Raw genomic sequence first — 11,761 nt, forward strand, 5'->3', positions numbered from 1 at the left:
TTTTTGTCATCTTCATTCTAATCTCCTCAAGTATTGTAAGAATTGTTTTGAACCTTACAAGAACTATTCATGCATTAAAACTCTTTGTCATATTGTTGTCCACAACATCACATTTGTTATTTTCTTCAAAATACCTTTTGCACCATGTCTTCAAGTTGTACCATAGAAGAACATCCAAATAATTCCTTCCCAACCTTTTCATTTCTTCTATATACTCTTTCAATTCAGCTTGAAATGTAGATTTTGCAATCCTTCAAAATAGTCTTTTTCTTTTATATATTTTTTCAGTCTTTGTCCCAATTAACAAGAATATGTCTAGAACATTTTCTTTGTCCAGTCAGTGGCACTCATCATCTAATTCAAAACTAGGAGTTTCATCACTTAGATAGTCAGTTCATCAGCTCCTAGCTTACCAACTAGGCTATCCCTAATATCAACATTTGTCTTATCATACCTTATGTACGGATTTTTTTCACCAATATGAATCCGTTCAAAAGTTGTACCTCTATTTCTCCCTTGTGACCTATTAAAATACCTCTTGCTTGTCCTTAAAACAACATACTCTTGATGAACATCACTGTCAACCTCACTTTATTCACCAGCATCTCCTTCAGATTCTGAATCATCTTCTAAATCATCATCAATTCTTATCTATTGTAGGATCAAGGAGGTTGGAAGATACAGTAGAAAGAGGGCTGATCAGAAGGGTTGGAAGTTTAAGCACAAAGACAGAAAGGAAAGGAAGTAGAAAGAGGCTGAATATTAGGGTTAGAAGCATCAATCTCATTAAGAGGGTTTAAAGATTCCTCACCTACTTCACTGTCCCTTACGTTGGGGATAAACTCCGATGCAAGTGGGACCTAATAAGGTTTATTGACCCCATGAGAAACATGCACCTCAAGTTCATCCTCATTTTGAACTTACTGGCAATATCACAAATAACCTTGTCACATTTAATTTCTATCAAAAATCTATCCCACTTATAAAAAAACTCACATTTTGCTATATATCCTGAATACGTTATATAGTCTCTCAACTCAAAATGGGACATCATATCAACATCTCTATTCCGAAACTCAGTCACATTCTCATCAATATATTTAGATGGGGGGCCAAATACAATTTGACGCTCCATGATACCATAGTAAAGTTATCAGAACAAAAGACATAGAAATATTCTGAAAAAGTAATATTTCAATCACACAAACACATTGAAATCATTAAACAAAATCTTAAATTTCAGCAGTCCAAACATATAAAAACAAAACTTTAAAAGTAATCTTTTTAGATATTTTCACAAAAAAACACTACAAACGTATTTTCGAACACTACGAAATCCTAACAGTAATAACTATATATGCATGCATATAGATAACACAACATAACACTACGGAACTCCAGTAGTAGCAAGTATCAAATACATAACACAAAATAACTCAATAAACTGATAATAACACGATTTCCACTAAAATAATCTCTACAAATGTGTTTTCTCCCGAAAAATCACAAATTCATAAACAAAAAATACAAAATTTAACAAAACTACTTAAATATGAAAAAATCCAACCCATCAAATCTTCAATTTTTGGTTTAATCAGCTATTTCCTTCAAAAAATTGATCAATAAAGTTTGTAATTTACCTACACTATACGCTCAATCACCCCCTCTTAAAAAATAATTTGAGTCAACAAAGAAAAAGAAAGAGTAAAGTGAAAGAAAAGATCAAGAAAATGAAAGGAGAGAAGAAATATCGGATTAAAGGGAAAGATAAAGAATTTCAGATCAATAAAGAAAAGTTCCCGGCAAGAAGCAACAATCTAAATTGCTTCTGAAACTTGGAAGTTCATTGTACACATATGACATATGGGTGTCTAATTGTCATTATCATGTAATATCCAACAAACATAACCATGATGGAGGACTCACTAAGGGATTGACAAATTATGATTGGGATCTTGGTTAAGGAGACGAGCATGCTATATATAGAGAACGATATATTATATTAGGATTATGCTATGAAGTTATCTTTATTTTCTTAGTTATTTTTTAGATTATATTTTTTATAATAAGCTGATTTTAAAAGTTTAACCAAATAAACTATTGTTTATATTGTGATTAAATTTGCTGTGACACTTTTATATTTTACAGTTTCTACACAAACACTGATTAAAAAGCCAAAAAGCAAAGAAATTTGATCATTACTACTCACGTACCTCTTCCAACAAAAGAAAAATGAAAATCCTCTCCTTGACATTCAAATGTTTTCTACAAAGAAATCAATTGAATCTTTTGAAATTTAATCTCATGAATCAATATATTTTTCTATAATCGAGTTTTCACTTGTGTCACACATGATAAATACCAAAAAAATAATCTTACAAAAATAACCAGAAAATCCCCCCTTAAATTATGAACATTACTACCAATCCAGTTATAATTTAATTGGAAAAGACCCCTGAACTATCTGAAATTAAGCAAAATACTCCTCGTTAGTTTTTTGGCTAAAAAATATCCCTCTGTTAAATATTTGATTCAAAAATGCCCCTCCCTCTAACAGAATTCCACCAAAGACGTCACCTAGATTAAAAATGCCACCTGGATATTCCACATCAGTGTCCATATGTATAACGAAAAGGGGTCAAAAATACCCTCGAACTAGCTAAAATAGATAAAAAATACCCCTCGTTAGTTTTTTGGTTCAAAAATACTCCTCCGTTAAATATTTAACTAAAAAATACCCCTTTCTCTAATAGGCTTCCACCAAACACGCCACCTGAATAAGAAAAGCCACTTGGACATTCCACATCATCGTCCAAGTGTAAAATCTCCCTAATCCATCATCCCACTTATTATTATCCTAAACCCCAATATTAAAATCGAACAGATTTGATCCGAAGAGACAAATAGAAAAAGATTCAATTTTAACGTAGAAGATCTGATGTAGAAGTTTTGTCTAGTTCAACTGGAGTTGTAGTTGCCAGCAGCTCATGAATTCTAAACTGCATTGTTGGTTCTAAGTTGCTGGAGCTGGATTAGTGTCAAAATTGCAAGTTTATCATATCATTCAGCAACATGGGCAAGACTTTTCCCTTTTCATCTGTCATTACATAAAACATTAGTCTGTAAATATTTCCCAACTGACTTTGCTTGGCTTTCATCATTTAGTTATACACCAAAAATCAAGCTTTTTAATTTCTTAACTGTCATTACATGATAGATTAGGGAGATTTTACACGTGAACGATGATGTGGAATTTTCAAGTGGCCTTTTTTATCCGGATAGCGTGTTTGGTGGAAGTCTATTAGAGGGAGGGGGTATTTTTGAGCCAAAAATTAATGAGGGGTATTTTTGATCTATTTTAGATAGTTCAGGAGTATTTTTGATTCTTTTTCGTTATACATGTGGACACTGATGTGGAATGTCCAGGTGACATTTTTAATCTAGTTGACATCTTTGGTGAAATTCTGTTAAAGGAAGGGCTATTTTTGAGCCAAATATTTAACGGAGGGATATTTTTGAGCCAAAAACTAAATAGGAATATTTTTATTTCATTTTAGATAGTTCAATAGTATTTTTGACCTTTTTCCCGTAATTTAATTTTCATTTTAGCCATTTCCCCCTTACTGCAAATCCAGTTATAATTTAATTTTCATTTTAGCCATTTCCCCCTCAAATTCAACTACCTTAGTTGGTTTAATATTATAAAAAAGGAAAAGTTCGATCTTTCTCCTTCCCTTCTTTCTTTTTTCTTTTCCAATCTATATTTTTAATAACAAAAAATATACATAATCTATTCAGCATTAATTCTTTTCCCAAATAGTACTAAACCAAAGTCCAAGAATCTTCATCTTCCTTTCTTTTTCCTATTCAACAAAACCAATTCCCTCTTGAATTCCTTTTCTAGAACACAAATTTTGGACTTTTGGTTCATTTCATGACCTTCTTGAACATTCCTTTAATTTTTTATTGTATATAAGAGGGTATTTAATGTTCTATTTTCCCAACAAAATCAAATTGCAATTGTGCATTAATATAATTTGGGTACTGCTTTGTTTTGTTATTAGGGAAATTGGGTTTGCTAATTCTTGATTTTTTTTTTTCATAAAGTTGTGATTTTTATCTGGAATATTGGATATGAGTTTAGGGGGTGAAAAGAAAAATGTGGTAGTGATTGGTGGTGGAGCTGCTGGTTCTGTCGTTGCCAAAACCCTTCAAAATGAGGTCAATGTTTCCCTCATTGATGAGTAAGTATTTTTCTTAAATCATTTTTTTGCCTCTCATTTTTGAATTGCTTGTATATTAGTGTGAATTTGACTATTTGTTAGCTTTGTTAGTGATTTAGGGATTGATTACTTCAATTTGAGTTTTTGTTTCTTATTAGTTTATTGTGTGTTTATGATATAATGCATTTGCATCTTACCGAGGACATGACCTTAGATAGGAGGTTGAAGAGGATATGAATTAAAGTATAAGGTCAGTAGGTAGTAGAGAGTTGTCTCACTTATCCTTCCATACTAGTAGTTGTAGTATTTAAAGGGGAGCCTTGGAGTAACTGATAAAGTTGCTGTCATGTGACCTGGAGGTCACGTGTTCAAGCCATGGAAACAGCCTCTTGCAGAAATGTAAGGTAAGGTAAGACTGTGCACAATAGACTCTTGAGGTCCGACCCTTCCCCCGACCCTGCATATGGTGCTAGCTTTAGTGCACCGGACTGCCCCTTTTTGGTTCTTATCCTTTGATTTTTGTTACTATCTGTTGTCTCTTGTACTTCGATTATTACACTTTTTGTTGAGTTACTATTCTGTTTTCAGAATGCTTTGCCATGATTTTTCACTTTCAGTTATTTCTTTTTTGATCTGCTTTGATATGCTTTTCCCTTGAATCGAGGGTCTATCCGAAACAACCTCTCTGCCTCCCATGGTAAGGATAAGGTCTGCGTACAATTTACCTTCCCCAAGCCTACTTGTGGGATTACACTGGTCTGTTGTTGTTGTTGTTAGTTTATTGTGTGTTTATTAATTGAATGAATGAATGAAATGGAGCAGGAAGGAGTATTTTGAGATAACATGGGCAAGCTTAAGGTCTATGGTTGAACCGGAATTTGCTAAAAGATCAGTCGTTTCTCACTCTGAATACCTACCTCATGCAAAAATCATTTCATCAGCTGCAGTAGACATCACAGACATTGATGTATTGACCAAACAAGGCAGCCGAATTGCGTATGATTATCTGGTTGTTGCCACTGGTCATACACAAAGCGGTGCTTGGACAAAAACGGAGAAGATCAGTCAATATCAAGCAGGTGTTGGTTCAATCTTGTGGTTACTACTATGTTTCCCTTTCATAGAACTCAACAGCTTATGTGTAACTAGTTTTACTTTTATCTTAAGACGCTAACCTTAATGAGATTCGATGGTTTTCTGATAGGTGTTGAATACTCAAATGTTGTTATATCGCCATCACTTTACAAACAGCTTGTCTTACTTTACAATATCATTGTTTTGAACATGCACAATTACCTTGTTTTAGATCGCCATTTTACCTGTATCATAGCTGTACATTTTGTTTTCATAGTTTTCACCACTTCAAAAACCAAATAATAGTAGAAAACTTTAAGAAGGGGGTTAAGGCATATGGAAAAGAAAGAAAAAAAAGGAAGGGAATCAGAGTTAGCTTCTTTCTTCAGGTTAGGAGTCTAGAAAGGCTAAAAGAAATTCTTAGCTCCGATTATGTTAGTTGTTGAAAACCATAGATTGATGTAGGCTCTTTACATTTGGTACACCAAGTTATACTGGGACTTAAATGAGGACATCAGCAAGTTTTTACCTCTGAAATCTATTTCGTCTGAGAAGAGGATGACTTACCTAGGTATGAGTGATTTATCATGAAAGAGTAGCAGTACAAATCAAACTTACCATTATTCATCAAACCAAGCTTAAATTGTACTTAACCAGGGTATGCATAACTTGTGCTTAATTCTTGCTCCTTGGTTTACAGAGTATGAAAAGATAAAGGCTGCTAACTCCATATTAATAGTTGGTGGAGGGCCAACCGGTGTGGAGCTGGCTGCTGAAATTGCTGCGGATTTTCCTGCTAAGAAGCTGACCCTGGTGCACAGGGGATCAAGATTGTTGGAGTTTATTGGACAAAGCGCCAGCAATAAGGCACTGAATTGGCTTACTTCAAAGAAAGTTGAAGTCATATTGGGGCAATCCGTCGATGTAAACTCTCCAACAGATGGTGTTTATCAAACATCTGGTGGTGAAACTGTAGTTGCTGATTGCCATTTTCTTTGCATCGGTACACCATTTGGTTCAGCGTGGCTAAAAGAAACTATCTTGAAGGATAGTTTGGACAGTAGTGGAAGGGTAATGGTTGATTCAAATTTGAGGATCAAGGGTCGCAACAATATCTTTGCTATTGGGGACATCACTGATATTCCGGTAAGTCAACCATACCTTTTTTAGTCTCTTACAGGTTCTCATTCCTCACACTTGTTTTCATCCCTATATGTTGGCCTTTCTCTCTCACGATAAATATAATGTGCAATCGATAAAGCATTTTTCATGAACCTCTGTCTATGCATCTTTTCTTTCTAGTTCCTCTTTTTCATATTCAAGCACGGTCTTAAATCTATTTCTCATAACTGCTAATGCTAGTTAAGCACTTGAATAACAACTTTAGGAAACATGACAGAAGTGTTGCCACCTCCATAGCATATCAATAAGCTCTCTACCACTCTAACTTTGCGAGTGCACATCTAGACACCTCAACTTGGTCTCAACTGGAAACTAAGCAGTCCAATTCGTCCCCACTTTGTCTTGTGAACATCCGAAACTGACGTGATCCATAAATTTTGAAGGTGTCTAGATGATCATTTTGAAAGTTGGAGTCTTCAACTAACATAGTGAAGACAAGTTAAAGTTGTCTAGACGTGTACTCCCAGAGTTGAGATCTCAGTTGCCAGCTGAGATCAAGTTTGAGTGTCTGTTTATGTATATAAACTTTAAATGGTTGCTAATATAGCTGGAGCTATTTGTTCATCGTTACTTTTCCTTCCTGCCCTTGTATAGAAAAGTCCAGGCAAGTAACTAACCTTGTTAATATGTGTGATTTGTGAATATGTAAATGGATAACTATATAACTATACCAATATTAGCTCCAATGGATCATAGTTGTTCTTGCATTATAAGACACCCTTACTTTGTGACGGTAAAATGCAGGAACTTAAACAAGGATATTTGGCTCAAGAACACGCAAAGGTAGTAGCCAAGAACATCACGTCATTAATAAAGGGAGTAGAAGATGATCACAAATTGGCTGTATATAAGCCAGCAACCAAGGCATTGGCTATAGTTTCTCTAGGGAGAAAAGATGCAGTGGCTCAATTTCCTTGCTTGTCAATCGCTGGTCGCATTCCAGGCATGATAAAATCTGGGGATCTATTTGTTGGAAAGACGCGCAAGGGACTTGGTCTCTCTAGTTAAGGCAGCCTGGTGTGCTAAAGCTCTTGCTTTGGGCGAAAACAATTGTGCATCCAAGGAAACAACATATGCATGTATGGTTGCACGTTATACAAAGTTGTTAATTTTTCCCGTTTGATGTTATTTTAAGTGGTGTATTCAGTTACATGGTTCTTCTTTTCCGAGAAAAAATAACCAAAATAACCGTCCATCCTCTAGTTAGGGTGGATGTTTAATATATGTATAATTCATGTATAATATGTGTATGATTGTTTAATTTATGTATACCGGCTAGAAAAAGTAAACAATAAACAATAACTCTGCCCGGGTATTTGTGTACAGATCCGTCCTAACAGTTCTCTCATTTTGTTTTGCTACTTTCAATCTTAAGACAAGAGTGCATGGTTTTATTACTTTTTTTTTCTCTCACTTTTACCGTTATATTCATGAATACGAGTTTCCAATTGAATTTACTATATCCGTTAAAAGTTATTGGATTCTGAAGAGAAAAAGAAATGAATATTCTATAAGCCAACGAGCCATGGACGAAAGAAACGCTTCAATTGATAGTTGTACAAAACGTAACATGTATTGTGGTACTTTGAGAATAAAGAAAAAGTGTCAAGACAAGATACAAGTGGTTAGATATTTCTTCTGTTGTTTTATTAATTAGCTTTGTGTTTTTATTATTTAGCTTCTTGCACAAGATACGTGTGTTTTTATTATTTAACTTCTTGCATAAGATAAATGTGTATATATACATTGGTTCACGCATAATAAAGATCATCAAGAAAATTTCCCAAAGTTGGTTCTAACTTTTCTACGTGGTATCAAAGCGATAATTTTCAGATCAGATCTGATTCAACACCAACTTTCTCCTTTCTCAATCTCAAACATGGCGGAGCAAATAGCTACTACTTCAATGACTACTACTGCTAGCACCCTCATCATGGATCCAAATCATCCTAATCATCTTCATGCTTCTAATAGCCCTGATACGACACTAGTAAATACACCCTTCGATGGCAAGGGATATTCGGGTTGGAAGAGGTCAGTCTTAATTGCTTTGTCAGTAAAGAACAAATTGGGATTCATCACGGGTTACCACCCATGCCTAGCATCGGATTCAACAGATTTTCAAGCATGGAACAGGTGTAATGGCATGGTCACATCTTGGATCTTGAATTCACTTTCTAAGGACATAGTCGACAGTGTAATTTATTCCAAAACTGTACAAGAGCTTTGGATCAGCCTTGAGTACAAGTTTGGTCAGTCCAATGGTGCTAAGCTTTATCATCTACAAAAGGAGCTCAATAACTTAAATCAAGGAACAAATAGCATGGCAGGATACTTCACTAGACTCAAAAAATTATGGGATGAGCTAAATTCTCTTAATTCTAATATTCAGTGTAGTTGCATGTGTATGTATGAAGGTAAGCTCAAACTAAAGAAATCCTTAGAGGATGAGCGGTTGATACAGTTTCTCATGGGTCTTAATGATACCTATTCTCAAGCTAGAAGCAACATTCTCATGATCAACCCATTACCTAACATCAATCTTGCTTACTCTTTGATTCTGCAAGATGAGAACCAAAGAGAATCTTATTTCAACCCTGTGAGTTCTGCAGATTCATCCGCCTTCATGACAAGAAATATTAACAATCAGAAGATAGCGAAATAGACACAAAAGTTTATACCATCAGCTTCCCACAGATCTGGGAACTTTTATCCCAGATCTACACCTCCTCAGGTTCAACAACAAAGGTTCACCAAACAGCTTTCAAATCTCAAAGAGACAAAGGAAAAATACAAGCCAAATGTCTCTTGTGATTATTGTGGAAAGCAAGGACATCTGGAAGTAGATTGTTACAGAATGATAGGCTTTCGTGAGAATTTTTAGTTCACAAATGATAGGGGTTCTCAAAATCAGATAAGGGGGAATAATGTTGTGATGAAAGATGCAGTGCAAAAACAAGCTATTGAATCCGAGATACCTTTCAGCAAGGAACAATATTCTCAATTTGTTCAGATGGTCAAACAGATGAAGATGAAGGAAGGTTCAAATTCAGGGATTGACATTAATGCCAATTCTGTAGCTGGTACAATTTCTAAGTATCTTGGTTCATGTTTTTCTGTCCTAAACTCTAGCACCTGGATCATAGATTCTGGTGTATCAGAACACATGTGTTTCAATTTATCTTCCTTTGCTTCCATAACTTGTCTTCAATTTCTTTAACTATGAATCTTCCTAATTGTCAAACTATTTCAGTTATTCATATAGGTACAGTAGCCTTATTTTCTGATTTGATTCTAGAAAATGTGTTACATGTTCCTAGTTTCAAGTATAATCTTATGTCTATTCACAAGTTGTGTAAATAATTTTCTTGCACCTTGTATTTCACTCTGACCAACTGTGTGATGCAGGGCCCTTCCATGAGGAGGCCTCAAGTTTTTGGTGAAGCACAAGAAGGTCTTTATCTACTCAAGCCTAATGCCAAGGAGTCATTCTATAGTTTCAGCAAGACTACTTGTAGGAAGATTGTTACTAATCCTAGTAGTTCTTCAGTTTCTATTTCTAATAAAGATAGTATTGTTTCCTCTCCCATTTGTACTAATACAGCTTCTAATGTAAGACTTTCACATATTAGATTGGGGTATTTGCCTTTTTCATCAATTAAGAATGTCAGTTTCCTTTCTTTTTCATCTACTTCTGAGTGTTTTTGTGATATTTGTCCTAAAGCTAGACAATCTAGACCTTCTTTCCGCATTAGTCAAATTTCAACAGCTTTTATACTTGACCTTATTCATATTGATACTTGGGGAACCTACAAGGTAGATACTTACAATGGATATAGATACTTCCTTACTATAGTGGATGATTATAGTAGAGGGACTTGGACTTATCTGTTGAGAACCAAAAGTAATGCCTTTCCTGTATTGCAATGTTTTCTGAATATGGTTGAGAGACAATTTAATGTTAAGGTGAAGACAACAAGGTCAGATAATGTCCTGGAGTTGGGAAAGAGCTTGATTGCAAGTAATTATTTCAACTCTCAAGGGATTGTACATCAAACATCCTGTGTGGCTACCCCTCAACAAAATGGAGTTGTTGAGAGGAAGCACAGACACTTGCTTGAAACGGCAAGGGCTCTTTTATTTCAATCTCAGGTTCCCTTAAGATATTGGGGAGAGTGTATCCTCACTGCTACTTTTTTTATTAACAGGATGGCTTCAAGAGTCCTTCATGGAAAAACTCCCTATCATAGATTGTTTGGTAAGACACCTAATTATAGTTCATTAAGGTGTTTTGGATGCTTGTGTTATTCTAGAACTTTGTCACATAGGAGAGGGAATTTGAACCAAGAGCACAAGCTTGTGTCTTTCTTGGTTATCCCATTAATCAAAAGGGTTTTAAACTCTTAGAGTTGAATACACAGAAAATAATTATCACTAGAGATGTCCAGTTCTATGATAATATTTTTCCCTTTACAAAGAATTCCATATCACCTCCACCTATCTTTTCTATAACAGACTATGAATCTATTTCTTTTACTGATGACACACTCCTTTTCAACACAAATTCTACAAACCACACTTTTCCACTTTTAGATACACTAAAAGCTTCAGATTCTTCACATTCACAATCAACTTCACCTTATCCACCGGAAAATCTACTTACAACCAGTACACCACTTGTTAGGAGATCGGACAGAACTAATAAAGGTGTACATCCAGTCCATTTACAAGATTATTTCTGTAACAATATATTTTTTAGCCCAGTCACTGAGTCTTGTTTTGCATCTTCTGTTGCACCTAATTCTATTTCCTTTGCTGGACTCTCTTTATCAAATCAACTCATTCTTGAATCAGTGTCTACAATAAAAAAACCAACTAGTTATCACCAGACATCTACTAATCCAAATTGGTGCAGTGCTATGGATGATGAACTAGCAGCTCTACAGTCCAACCACACTTGAGATGTGGTTCCACTTCCACGGGGAAAGAAGGCTTTACCTTGCAAATGGGTTTACAAGGTAAAGCATCATGCAGATAGATCACTTGAGAGGCTAAAAGCTAGGCTGGTCATAAGGGGGGACATCCAAAAGAAAGGGGTAGATTTCAATGAAACCTTCTCTCCCGTAATCAAAATGACTACAATCTGATGCATTTTGTCTGTGGCTACTAAAAGGCATTGGGATATTTCTCAATTTGATGTAAAAATGCTTTCTTGCAAGGAGATTTGCAAGAAGAAGTGTATATGAAGTTTCCACCTGGTTTGTCTTCTCCTGATCCTAATT

At 35.1% G+C, this 11,761-nt stretch overlaps 1 protein-coding gene across 1 annotated transcript; it reads left to right on the plus strand.

Annotated features, from left to right (window-relative positions):
• The first annotated feature begins 3,622 nt into the window (after positions 1-3,622).
• Positions 3,623-7,804, plus strand: LOC107851993 (apoptosis-inducing factor homolog A). The gene is made up of 4 exons (XM_016697037.2): positions 3,623-4,244; positions 5,046-5,302; positions 5,998-6,443; positions 7,224-7,804. Exons 1-4 carry the CDS (start codon positions 4,135-4,137, stop codon positions 7,485-7,487), a joined length of 1,077 nt encoding a protein of 358 aa, XP_016552523.1. The 5' UTR covers positions 3,623-4,134; the 3' UTR covers positions 7,488-7,804.
• Positions 7,805-11,761: the final 3,957 nt, after the last annotated feature.

Source organism: Capsicum annuum, chromosome 12, assembly GCF_002878395.1.
Source record: "Capsicum annuum cultivar UCD-10X-F1 chromosome 12, UCD10Xv1.1, whole genome shotgun sequence".
Lineage (NCBI taxonomy): Eukaryota > Viridiplantae > Streptophyta > Magnoliopsida > Solanales > Solanaceae > Capsicum > Capsicum annuum.